General features: G+C 33.5%; 1 protein-coding gene across 1 annotated transcript; it reads left to right on the top strand.

The window, feature by feature from the left end:
- The first annotated feature begins 1,829 nt into the window (after positions 1–1,829).
- Positions 1,830–12,807, top strand: LOC134260824 (mucin-2-like). Its single transcript, XM_062743360.1, has 4 exons — positions 1,830–1,878; positions 5,841–6,005; positions 9,011–9,120; positions 10,159–12,807. The coding sequence occupies exons 1-4, from the start codon at positions 1,830–1,832 to the stop codon at positions 12,805–12,807; spliced, it is 2,973 nt and encodes a 990-aa protein (XP_062599344.1).
- The last annotated feature ends 544 nt before the right edge of the window (positions 12,808–13,351 follow it).

Raw genomic sequence — 13,351 nt, 5'->3', positions numbered from 1 at the left:
ATAAACTACATTTCTATGTTGGTGTTTATTACATATTTTTCTGTCTGAGTACAAATACAACCGAGTCTAGCGTTTGTGTATTCAAGAGACCTTACCCTGGTACCTGTGTACTTTGTTTAAATGTATGGTGTGCTATAACAGTCAAAAATGAAAAAAAAATTGTAAGAGTTTTTTTTTTTTTTTGTTGCAGAGACATACATGTACAAAACCATTGTAAATACAAAACCATGGTTTTATATGTCTCTGGTTGTTGTAAAACCGTTAAAGAAATAAAAAAAAATTAGTTTCTTAAAAATAAGCTAACATCACTAAATCTAATTAATGTTCTTAATTGCAGAATAAATAAGAATTATAAATAAAATTCTTTCTATTTTCCTTGTGGGAACAATGTATTTTTTGTTGTTTTTTTTAACCAATTAATTAAAATATTATTAACGTAATATTAAACTTTTGTAAGTATAATCATTAAAAAAAATAATTAGATTACCAAGGAATATTTCAAATTCATTTAAGTCACCATTTAAATGAAAAAAAAAATGTTTGTCATTACAAGGTTCATCTTTTTTGTTTTAATTTAAAGTAAACAATAATGTCTTTGCCTCTGATTTTATTCATTAAACTCAAATAGGTAAATCAATAAAACTGCTATTTAAATTGATTTCTTGAATGAAATAATTATATATCATACCTGGTAATATTAATAAATGATTCCCTTTTTTCATATATAAAGAAAATCTTATGCAAATTTATATACACTGTACAAGTAACCCCCCCCCCTCCTTCCATAGTTATAGACAAAATGTGCATACATAACATATATAGTAATTTAATTTTGATATTCATATTTTAATTGTAGGATGCCTGGAGATGGTCCAAAACAATATCCTGTTACTGGAGCTGTTACTTGTTGGTATTGTCAGTGCCGTGCCCATGTGAACTCAATATTGTGGTTTCTTGGCTATGAAAGACACACAAACTTTGCAGTAAGACCTACTCAAGACTGGGCAGACTACCTTGATGCAGCTGTGCTTCCTGCAGTAATGGATGGCTCATCAGAAAGTGAAATGGGTGCAACGGAAGAGTGACATGATTTGCAACATTGGTTTATTGAGAGTGAACATTATTGAGAGTGAACATTCTGCAGATAATAGGCGTCCCTATATTTGTGAAAATTCTCGAGAGGGATGTTAAACAATATACAATCAATCAATCAATCTGCAGGTTATGATATCCACTGCATTAGGTTCCCATTGTTGTTTTCAACAATATTGTGGAAGGCTGTGTATATATTGTTATTTATTAATTGTAAATAGGGATTTTTATGTATCTATGATTTTTTTTGTGTTTAAATTGTGATTTCTTAACATCTGTTATATAATCGAGAAATTAAAATATAGTACATTGTACATCCAAAAACATATTAGATTCATTGCATGAGTTTAACAAGTTTGGTTGTAAATATTGAAAGATTAATTATGTACATTGACAAATGAAATGATTTGTTATTATCATATGATTATTCTTCATGAATAATTGTTATCAAAATTAATATACTGATGTAAAATACATAATGCATCACAAAATGTTTCTCAGATAATAGTAACAATTATAGTTTATTACGCAGCGTGTTTATTTGCATATTGAACTTTGTTAATAATTAACATGACTATATACAAGTACTTGTTATTTTTTGTAATACAATGTAATTACAAAACCTTTCCAGGCAAACATGTACTAGTATAACTAATTCTTTGATACTTAGTTCATTTTTATGACATTGTGAGGATGATAAACATTATCTTATTATGAGTAAATGTAGTGTATAAGGCATGAGTGGTGTGATGTTAAACTTCTATGATCTTTTTGGTAAAAGTATAGGTGGGTGATGGTAGTTCTGGAATTTGTTTATGCAAACTGAAATCCCTTATTGTTATTTTTGTCAAGTTTAATGAATTGTTATTAAAAATGTTAGTTGAATACATTTCTTGTTTGTTCACTTTGTGCATTCAATGTATTTTTATGTTAAATACATACAAGCAAGTTCAAAGAATTGTGGTGCCCCGCTTTCGGTGTCTTTGTGAGTGAGATGTTATTTTTTCTGACATATTGTGTCTAATATGAACACCATATCATTTGTAATTTATTTAGTAATTATCATTGAAATTGATTTTTTTGAAGGATGAAAACCCTAATCCTGACCGTTAAAAACTTATGGCCAAAGTGAAGGTTTTAAAAGTAGGTCAACTCCAAGGTCAAGATCAAAGGGTCAAAGTTGTTGATATCCAATGAAAGGTCTTCTCACAAGGATTACGTATGTGAAGTATGAAAGTCGTAGCCATTACCGTTCAAAAGTTATGGTCAAGGTTAAAGTTTATTCATAAGTACGTAAATCTTTAAGGTCAAGGTCAAAGTTGTTGATATCCAATTAAAGCTCCTGCCACAAAGAATATATATGTGAAATATGAAAGTCTTATTATCTACCGTTCAAGAGTTGCGACCAAAGTTAAAGTTTTTTAAAAGTAGTGAAAACTCCAATGTCAAGGTCAAAGGGTGAAAGTTGTTAGTATCCAATGAAAGGTCTTCTCAAAGGATTACATATGTGAAGAAGAAAGCCCTAGCTCTCACATTTCAAAAGCTATGGTCAAGGTTAAAGTTTATTCATAAGTATGTAAATCTCAAAGGTCAAGGTCAAAAGGTAAAGGTTGTTGGTATCCAATGAAAGGTCTTGACTCAAAGAATACATATGTGAAAAATAAATTCCTAGTATCTACTGTTTAAAAGTTGTGACCAAGGTTAAAGTTTAAACAGTAGTTAAAACTCCAAGGTCAAGGGGTAAAAGTTGTTGGTATCCAATGGAAGGTCTTTTTACAAGGATTACATATGTGAAGTACGAAAGCCGTAGTCTTCACCGTTCAAAAGTAATGGTCAAGGTTAAAGTTTTTTCATAAGTACGTGGAACTCCATGGTCAAGGTCAAATGGTCAAGGTTGTTGGTATCCATTGAAAGGTCTTGCCACAAAGAATACATATGTAAAATATGAAAGTCCTTGTACCTACTATTCAAAAGTTATGGCCAAAGTAAAGTTTGGAATTTTTATGTAAAAGTGGGTTAAACTCAAAGGTCAAGGTCAAATTTGGTGGTACCCAAAGAAAGGTCTTGTAATAAGGAATACACATGTGTAATATGAAAGTCATAACTCCACTAAATCAAAAGTTATGGGCAAGGTTAAAGTCTTTGTGACTGACAGACTTACAGACTGACAGACAGATGAATAAGATTTAATGTACCCCCGCTTTCGCGAAAACTGGGGACAAAAACAACTGTGTTACATTCAAATCTGTTATTTCACCACTTTTAGCTAAAAAAATAGTTTCTATTCACATGTTTAAGATCATTTCTGTTGTATTTGTATTAAACATCCATCTTTTATTTCTTTAATCATATTTACAGGGAAAAAATATTATTAAGAATTTCCAGAAATCAGTGAAAATAGTGTTATTTTTGTATTGACCCCAAAATGTCTTAATAGTGGTTTTTTCATCCAAATATGTCTAAAAAGGTGTGATTCAATCATAATTCTTTTAATATTTATAATATTTTGTCCATTATGATTGGGGCATATTTAGGGTCTTAATGCCCCTGATTCTTTGATCCTCACTGCTCCACCTGTTTTGAAAATTCCCTTATTTGAACAATTTCAATCCTATCTTAATATGATCTAACTTTGGTTGCTCAGTGATATTTTTAAACTGTGAAAGTTCAAATTTTGCAGGTTTGACATAATAACTTCTGTCAGTCTCATAATGTAGAACTCATTCAGATTTCAGCAGAATTTTATAAAATACAGATGAAATTTGAAAATGAACAAATAATTTTTTTTAAATTTTTTTTTTGTTTTTTAATAATATGTTTGTATAGTGCCATATATTAATTAGACAATTTTTTTTAAATTCAGGATTATCACATTGTTTTTTGCAGGGATTAAATAAATGCTAGTGTTTCAAAGAATCCTTGTGTCACCTGCTTTTAGCTTCATAAATATGTAACTAAATCTAAAAGTGGTCTATTTATATGCACTAGTATTTAGTTTGTGTAACAAAAATCAAAGGATAGTTAATCAGGCTGCAATAGAATCTGGCCATCAAATGGAAATAAAAGTCCTCAACCCCTAAAAAATCTGTTTATATTTGTATTATGTATAAGAACATTCCAAAGAAGTAGGTTCACTGTATGCATAAAATTGCCTTGTAGATATACCAATTAATTGACCAACACTTGATTTTCTATTTGTAGCATTAAAATAAAATAGAGACTTGGGGCTTTCATATCCTATTAAAAAAATTCTCCTCAAAGTCCAGGTCTTGGAGAACTGGCTTTATGAAACTGAAATGTTCTTGAATTTTTAGGAAAACAGGCATAATTGAGTACTTTCAGTGAAAAAAAAAATAATATGAGTCTCTCTGATCTACAAAATGAAATGTGTCCATGAATTCTCAGAAACAGTTCTATCATTTACTAGTGGCATATTAAAGAACAGAGGTTGTGCCCTAGGCAGTACTGTTAAGGCTACCCGGAGCTTGTTATGCATTTAAAACGTAACACTCTTTTGCAAAGTTTATTTTTAGTTTTATTTTTAAGTTATGTACTTCAGTGCGCCAAATTCAGACAGAGGATCCCCAAGGCTATATATAAACATATTTGTTACGATGTCACATGACCTTGTTGATCACGTGACGGTCATTTCTTTTTTTTTTTGAAATGTTTCACATAAATCGCTTCGGCGCAAGTTGTTAACACAATTAATATTTTATTTGTCACATAAATAAATTTGTTGCATTCTTGTGAAACCGAAATGTGCTTGGGAAAAGTTATACTATTTCTTTGGAACAATTTATTTCAGATTAACTTCAACTTACCGACAAATCTGAGGGTATTTTCCACCGAATATTGTCAACTGTTTTAAAACAAAGCCACCATACATATTTCCCAAGCAAGATTCAGTTAGAGGGGAAACTCTTTTACATAATTCCATAAAAGATGTTAAATAAATCTTCATAAACAACCTGCACCAGGCTCTTTTACACACATATTTTGAATTGTGCCTTTGTCCACGGGTATAAAGAAGAGTAAATGTCAAACGTATATTTTCGTACGGAGTTTGAACACGCTGACTTTTAAACACGAGTAACAAAGCAAGGTTATCTATATTATTCGGATATATTACAGTTAAGCTAGAATTATGCAACTTTATATGCAGATGGAAATAAAGGTGTAAAGTTTATGACATTCTCCCCATCATTACAGCTCAAGTATGCAGTGACTTGACGTCATTTTCAATTATGACGTCATACATTTGTAGTTCAGAGAAGTTCATGCACAGAGTACACTGCAATATTCTCTGGGAAGCCTTATCGTACCTGCGTATATCAAATATCGAAAAATAACTATGAAAAATTGGCCGTTTTTGTAGTCTTTTTTTCAGCGTGACGTTATAATGCATTGACTAGCGAGAAAATTACATCATTTTTTATAGGATCGCAGTCACCAAAGATCTAACTGAGATTTTAGTTTCAATTTTTCAAAAATTCACAGGGCCAAATAAGGCAAAAGTGGACTTTGTTCTTTAATAACATTCCGATTTCTAAACCATGCAGTTTCTAAACGTTTTAAAAAAATGTATATATTCATGTTTCTTTACATGTATCTGACAAAAAGAAATCTATAAACTTTAGAAAATCTGAGTAAAATGCATATATTTTACGGTTCCTTTAACAAGATAAGCAAATGCTTATAATAGCTGGCATACATAAATATGACATGTTTATATTTTATTTTTTTAGCCAAACTACCAACATTGGCTGCAGTGTTCTATCCCGAGGAAGATGCAACTGGAGTTATACCTACCTCTAGATTTCAGAGCAACCCTCCTTTTGAGGTTAATTCAGTGGTGACCATCAATTGGAGCAAAGATTTGCAACTTCCAGCTCACATAATTGCCTTATCAGGTTTTTTTTTTCTTGTCTTATTTAAGATCAGTGTTAATAGAAAAATAACAGAGCAGAGAAGTAGAGTTAGTGAATACTGGTATTTCCCTTCCTGGAAAATACTGTACTACTGGTACATTTTGTATCAATTTTCCCTTAACTGGAAAATACTGGGAAATACAAAATTTTATACAGGCTTACAGAATGTTATCTTGTGCAAGGCTGTAAAAATATAGTATGTTTGATGAACTTATTTAATATCAATCAGGTTTATGTGTTACATATACTCCCCGTCAATGGAAACGCAACACCCTTATTTTAGGCTGAAAATTGTATTCGGGTTATAACTATGTACATACCAAAATTCAAGGACAACTTTTACTTTGCAAAATCAATTATTTTACGGTTGAATGAATTTCCTTCCACTACCGGAAGTTGCGTTCTAGCCCTCTTATCAGAAATCAAAATTTTGCATTTTTTATAAAATTTTGACAATATTTTGGATTTTTGAGGTTATGTAGCTGTTAATCATAAGTATAGTACTAAAATGCTTGGGGAAAATCCTTCTTTCTTTACCGGATATGATGCTTGTATTTCCTTAAAATTGTTGATTTTCATTGCTAATGCTAAAAATTCTCAAAATAAAGAAAAAAAGAGTGCAGATGCAAATGTATGCTATACAACTACTCATCAGACTCATGTGTTTCAATAGCATAAATAAAAGTTTCTTGACCAGAAGTCCAAAAGTTGCTACACTACGCCAAGTTAGAGAAAATTCGACCGCAGTGTCTGGAAAAACATGCATTTTAAAATGCCCAAGAATATTAATTTCGCTCAGATTAAGATGTCTATAAACCTAATGCATGGTAGATATCTGGCTGCATTTGTTACATATGGCTGACTAGCACGTTTTACTGAAATGGTCGGAAGGGGGGATGTTTTAAAATTTACCTGGTATTTTCTTCTTTCCAAGATTTAAAAAAACATGCAATGTTTAAAGGGAGCATTCATGTTTTGTAAATTTACTTTTAAAATATACATATTCATTTTTAACGTTATCATTAACCTTTAGAAGGTAACACATAACTCTTAAATCATCCCCCCTTCTTGCTTTCAGTCATTTTGAGGAAATATAAACCTCACATCCAGTAAAGAAAGAAGGATTTTATCCCGGACTTTTGGTACAATGCTTATTGTTAACAGCTTCAAAACTTTAAAAACCCCAAATATTGTTAAAATTTTATTAAAAATACAAAATTTTGAATTCTGTTAAGATGGCTAAAAAGCAACTTCCGGTGATGGAAAGAGATTAATTCAACCGTTAAATAACTGATTTGGAAAAGTAAAAGATGTCCGAATTTTTTTGGTACATAGTCATAACCTGTATATAATTTACACCCTAAAAATAGGGTGTTGTGTTTCCATTGACGGGGAGGATATTATTCCCGTGTCTGAAATTTATTTTTTTTTTAATCAATTACTAGGAAATACAATATGAATGTATGATATATGTACAAAATTCTTCTCTGTAGCTGAGCCCGGCTCTCTGTACTCCTGAGTATTTTGATTGATTGTAAATTGTTAAATGTCCTGCGATGGTCAGGTTTATTTTATAGATATTTATTAACTTACATCTGACTTGAGCATGAAAGAAATGAGTCTTAATGACACTCATGATTTGCATAGAAATACTACAGTGTTATGACTATTTCAAAATAAAATTAAACATGTTCAAGAAAAAAAAATTTAATCAGGGACAGTGATACCAGATGGATATAACCAAGATATCAACTCTGCTAAACATTCAAAGAGTTATCTCAGACAAAAAAATTAGGCATGGAAATATTCTGAATTAAATTCCCAAATTGACCTTTAGTTTCTTTATTCGACTTCAGCTTGGGCATTTGAAGAGCTACACTAATTGTTAATTTTCTTCCTGTGAACTGTAAATGAATCTTTGATGGGTCAGTCTGTATGAGGCAGCAATGCACTTTCTCTTTAGTGGTTTTCTTAAGAATTCTCTTCAAGAGGCATAATTATACAATATTTTGTTCATACAACTGTAGAACTACATGTATTTTTTAAATGAATATGTTATGTTAATACAGTACCTACAATGTATTTATTTGATCAATGCAATCATGACAATCTTCTTTAAAACTTGTTAACTTCACAGCTATATCTGTGATTTATAACTAGATCAATGATCTTCATCATCTTGATGTTTGTCAAACATTTATTGATGACAGAATCTAAAATACAGTTATAGATTCTGGAATTTTTTTTGCCCACCATAAGAGTGCATGAAAGAAATTTTATGTACTAAGTAACATGTGAACAAATGACAAGGTGTAAAAAAAATATGCGCACACATAAAAAAAAACATACATACGCATCGTTACACCCTCTCTTGTACACATACACGACTTCTGTGAATTAAGGTATTCAATGTATAACGACCATATTTTGTACCTAATAAATGAACAGTCCAATATTTTTAATCATGGTAGCAATTTGAAGATATTATCAAATGAAAATGCTCCACCAAAGGAATTTACAAAATTTTGATTATTGTCCAATTAATATCACTTTAAATTTTACATTGATGTCTATGGGCAGTGCATGTTTTTATAAGATATTGTAAAAAGTAATTTGAATTTCAAAGAAATCTCTTGGTGAAAATATGCATAAACTCCCTCTTTATTAAAATATAAAATAAGAAAAATTATTTACCGCAGAAATTTTGTGAAATCAAAAATTTTCTTCTTTTCATCAAGGGCAGATAACTCTTCAAAAACTGTAAATGTGCAAAATGACCGTCTCCTTACATGTTATAAGTCTTGTGAATTTGGTTTATTTCACTTTTATTGTTTTCTAGCTGTGTGCTTTTAACTAGTTTAAAATTATTTAAAATTGGTCAAAATCCCTTCGTTATACATTGAATACCTTAAGCACAAAATTACTTAGGGGACCAATTCACATTAAAATATTGATTTTTATTATATTACAATATTCACATATTTTAGACTGCAGACAAGAGCTGGAGGATGCCATTAAGAAATTTGAACAAGCTATGGATGAGAGGGAAGAAGAAGCTACTTGCACTCCCCCTAAGAAGAAAAAAAAGGAGCAGAAGGTACTACATTCTTTCATGCAAATTGTACTTACTGGGTTACTTCCACCCCTATACTTAAACTTTGGTCAGCCATTGTGGCCCATCCCAACCCCCGGGGTTCATGATTTGAACAAACTTGAATCTGCATTACCTGAGAATGCTTCCATATAAATATGATCAAATATATATATATATAAAAAGCAGAATTTTTAGCATGGATATAAGTTTGGTATTCAAAATGGGCTCTGCGATTGCTGAAATCAAAGATTGCTAAAAATGAACTCTATTTAATCTGTAACAGCTTCTCTAGTGAGCATTTTCAAATCACTGAAATTACTTCTCACTAGTTATAAAATACCATATTTTAAGGACAATTCCTTAAATTTGTGTTTCACTTAAATTTCCACTTATGTGGTGTTACAGGTACACCTTAGGCTCTCTAAACTGTGAATTTTGAGAAAGTGGTTCCGTAAATTTATTTAAATGTTATAGAAAGGTTTCAAAATAATATAATGAGCAGAACATGTTTAAAACTAAAGGAGATAACTACATTGAAAGTGGGAAAATGATTTCTCATATCAAACAATCATAAATGTTTTGATGAACAACATTTTAAGTCAATTTATTTTACTCTTAAACAATGGTAAAAATTATCCATTCATTTCCACACAATATTTAGAGAAGTCTTTTAATTATTTAGTTGTTTTAGTTATAACAGTGATATTTCTACAGCAACTCCCTATGGCCTAAGAATGACCCCTATGTACTTTGCAGTCAACAGGTCAACGGTCAGGGTCATAAATTGATTACATTTTGTGTGTGTGTAAAAACTTCCTTTCCGGGTGATATAATGTCCCGGTAGTAATTACTCTCTTCTACTCCCTTCTTTCAAGATTGAAGAGGTGATAATTCAAAACAATCAATCAAATATGAGTGTGCTTCTGAAACTGGACTCTGATTATTCCTTAACAAATGTTCAAATTTTTTTTTTTAAAAAAAAGTAAGATTTCTTCTTAATTGATGCAAAAGATAAATTGTACTTTTTCTTTGCAAGACAAGAAATCACATCCAAAAGAGAAGCTAAAAGCCAAGGAAGACAGTGGTAAAGGCAGACCAAAGGCCAAGGTCTTGAAGGAGGTGCTACATCCAAACAGACAGAATGACACAGTCGGGGGGCGTTTGATCTATCCAGGGTATAACTTTCCACAGGAAATCCAGGATAAGATAAACAATTTCCTTACCCATGGCAACAGTTCACCCACAGAGAAGACATGCATGGTTGCTGTCCTTCTACCTACAAGTCAAGGAGGAAATGAGGATGCTCTAAAGGAAAATATTACACCAACTCACGAAACCATCAACACACCAAAGAAAACTTCCCCATCAACAGCACCAGAGACAACAACTCCAAACATAATTACAACACCAGAAGTAACCTCCCAGTTCATGACAGCAGAGGAAATCTCCGTGTCGACAACTGTCGCACCTGACAGAATCCATCCAACTGTGACACCAGAGGGAGTTGTCCATCCATCAACTGCACAACCAAAGGCAATCTCCCAATCAACATCAACAGTTTCACAGGGAACCTCCCAACCAGCAACCGCACAGGAAATATCCCCATTCACAACTACAGCATCTCCGGGAATTTCCCCATCAACAACAGCAAGGTCACAGAACATCTACCCATCAACAACCATAGTGCCAGAGGGAGTCTCTGAATCAACAACCACAATATCACAGAAAATCTCCCCATCTTCAACCGCACAGGAAATCTCCCCATCAACAACTGCTGCATCTCAGGGAATTTCCCCATCAACAACAGCAAGGTCACAGAACATCTACCCATCAACAACCACAGCGACAGAGGGAAGCTCTGCATTAACTACCACATCACCAGAGAAAATCTCAACAATTTCCGAGACACCCAAGAAGCAGCCATTAGCAGTTTCTACTCCAGACCCAGATTCCTTGAGCACCTCTCTTCCAGAGCTCAACCTGTCTGAACTCCCAGAACTTCAGGATTCTTTTGTTGATAAACAATACCAGATGATGCAGACAGTCGAGGAAACCGGAAAGACCTTAAGAAAGATTGAAGAGAGTTTAGCAGAGAGGACCTTAAGGAGGATTGCAGATAGTGTAGCAGAAAGGACCCTAAAAAAGATTGAAGAGAGATTAGCAGAAATCAAAAGCCAACTAAGACAGACAACCCCATCTCCCACAGCACCAGTGACAAAGATTGCAGATAAAGCTACATCCACTCCAACATCACCAGTGAAGAAAAAGGCAGATAAAGCTACATCAACTTCACCATCACCAGCGACAAAAAAGGCAGATAAAGCAACATCCACTCTAACATCACCAGCTACAGAGATGGCAGTTATAGCTACATCTACTTTCCTGGCACCAGCTACAGAGATGGCCGTTATAGCTACATCTACTCCCCCGGCACCAGCTACAGAGATGGCCGTTATAGCTACATCTACTCCCCCAGCACCAGCTACAGAGATGGCCGTTATAGCTACATCTACTCCCCCAGCACCAGCTACAGAGATGGCCGTTATAGCTACATCTACTCCCCCAGCACCAGCTACAGAGATGGCCGTTATAGCTACATCTACTCCCCCAGCACCAGCTACAGAGATGGCCGTTATAGCTACATCTACTCCCCCGGCACTAGCTACAGAGATGGCCGTTATAGCTACATCTACTCCCCCGGCACAAGCTACAGAGATGGCCTTTATAGCTACATCTACTCCCCGGGCACCAGCTACAGAGATGGCCGTTATAGCTACATCTACTCCCCCAGCACCAGCTACAGAGATGGCCGTTATGGCTACATCTACTTCGGCACCAGCTACTAAATCCTCAACTCAGCGTCCTAATGTCTCATCCCAAACTCCTTCTATATTTGCAAACATTGAAATCCTTGCGAAGAGTGATGATGCTGCAACATCAAAGAAGACAAGTACAGATTCCTCAACCGCAGCAAGAAGTATTGCCAAATCCATTTTTGCAAGTGTTGAGGCCTTAGCTGCCAGCTCAGGGAAAGAAGGAACATTTGGTTCATCTACCCATTATCAGCAAGATACACCTGCAGTTCACAAAGAAAGGATACCATTAAGTACAGTGGACTTCCTGGAGTTGAGATCAATGGAGAATTGTGAGATTGTTGAGAATGCAGATTTGCCTGAACAAGAGCAACAAGATTCAAGTGAATTTGAACAGAGTGACTTGAGCTCCTCATCTGAGACAACCAAAGTGACCATTTCTAAACAGGAGTTTTGGGACATGTCTGTCAAGTCCATTATGTCCTGTAAAGTGAAGCATGCAGAAGCACAAGGAACTGTATTGCCCCCATATCACAAGGACCACCCCACATTCCTCAGTATTGTGCAAGATGCTAAAGGCATTCACAATGAAAATCGCTTACAGTTCGCCGCAGCTCTCTTCCGTGGAATGTGCACTGTGCAAGATGTCTACAAGAAAAACATCAGCGGGAAGTTATACTGCAGTGGCCGTTCAGAGAAAGGACGTGTGAATCCTGAAAAAATCAAAGACATTAAGGAAATCTGCATGCGCCATTTCCCAAGCACACCAGCTGAGGAAGAAAAAATCAAAAAGACAGTAGTCCGAGCACTGGATAAAGCAAATTGGAAGTTCCATAAGCATATTGCAGCTAACTTCAACTTGGATGCCATACTTTAGGACGTGTGATTCCAATTCAATGAAATGTTATGCATCAATGACTATTCAAGAAAAAATTCATGTCAACAATTTAACATGTTTAAATGACTATATCAAGATGCGATTAATTTAAATGATTGTATTCATTTGAATCATGAATATTGCTTTCCCTTTTTTTTAAAAACAGAATAGTGCCTGCAAAGTAGCAATAAAATATGCATGTACCTGTATCTTGCAAACTATGCATGAAATCTCAGGGAATACTTAACAGACAAAAAAGAATCAGCATTGAGCATAAAGGCTAATGTGTACACTCAAATACATGTACTTATTTTAAGAATGTATTGTTGACAAGTTCCAAAATCTGTGTAGCTTTGTAGCTTTATAATCTCTGTAACAAAAATGCCTCAAATACAAAAGAAAAAAATTAATATATTTTTTTGATGTTATATATTGTTATGTGTTTGTAGTTGTGTTGAATAACTATTTTTTCAATAAAAATATTAACGAAAAAAATGCCTTTCTCTCTAAGTTGTATCAGTAAAATAGAGAAGAATGTGTCCTA

Source organism: Saccostrea cucullata, unplaced genomic scaffold (genome assembly GCF_032062105.1).
Source record: "Saccostrea cucullata isolate Sc308-1 unplaced genomic scaffold, CSIRO_AGI_Scuc_v1 ctg1152, whole genome shotgun sequence".
NCBI classification, from domain to species: domain Eukaryota; kingdom Metazoa; phylum Mollusca; class Bivalvia; order Ostreida; family Ostreidae; genus Saccostrea; species Saccostrea cuccullata.
Note: the sequence above shows the minus strand (reverse complement) of the source record. Positions and strands in the feature narration are given on the sequence as shown.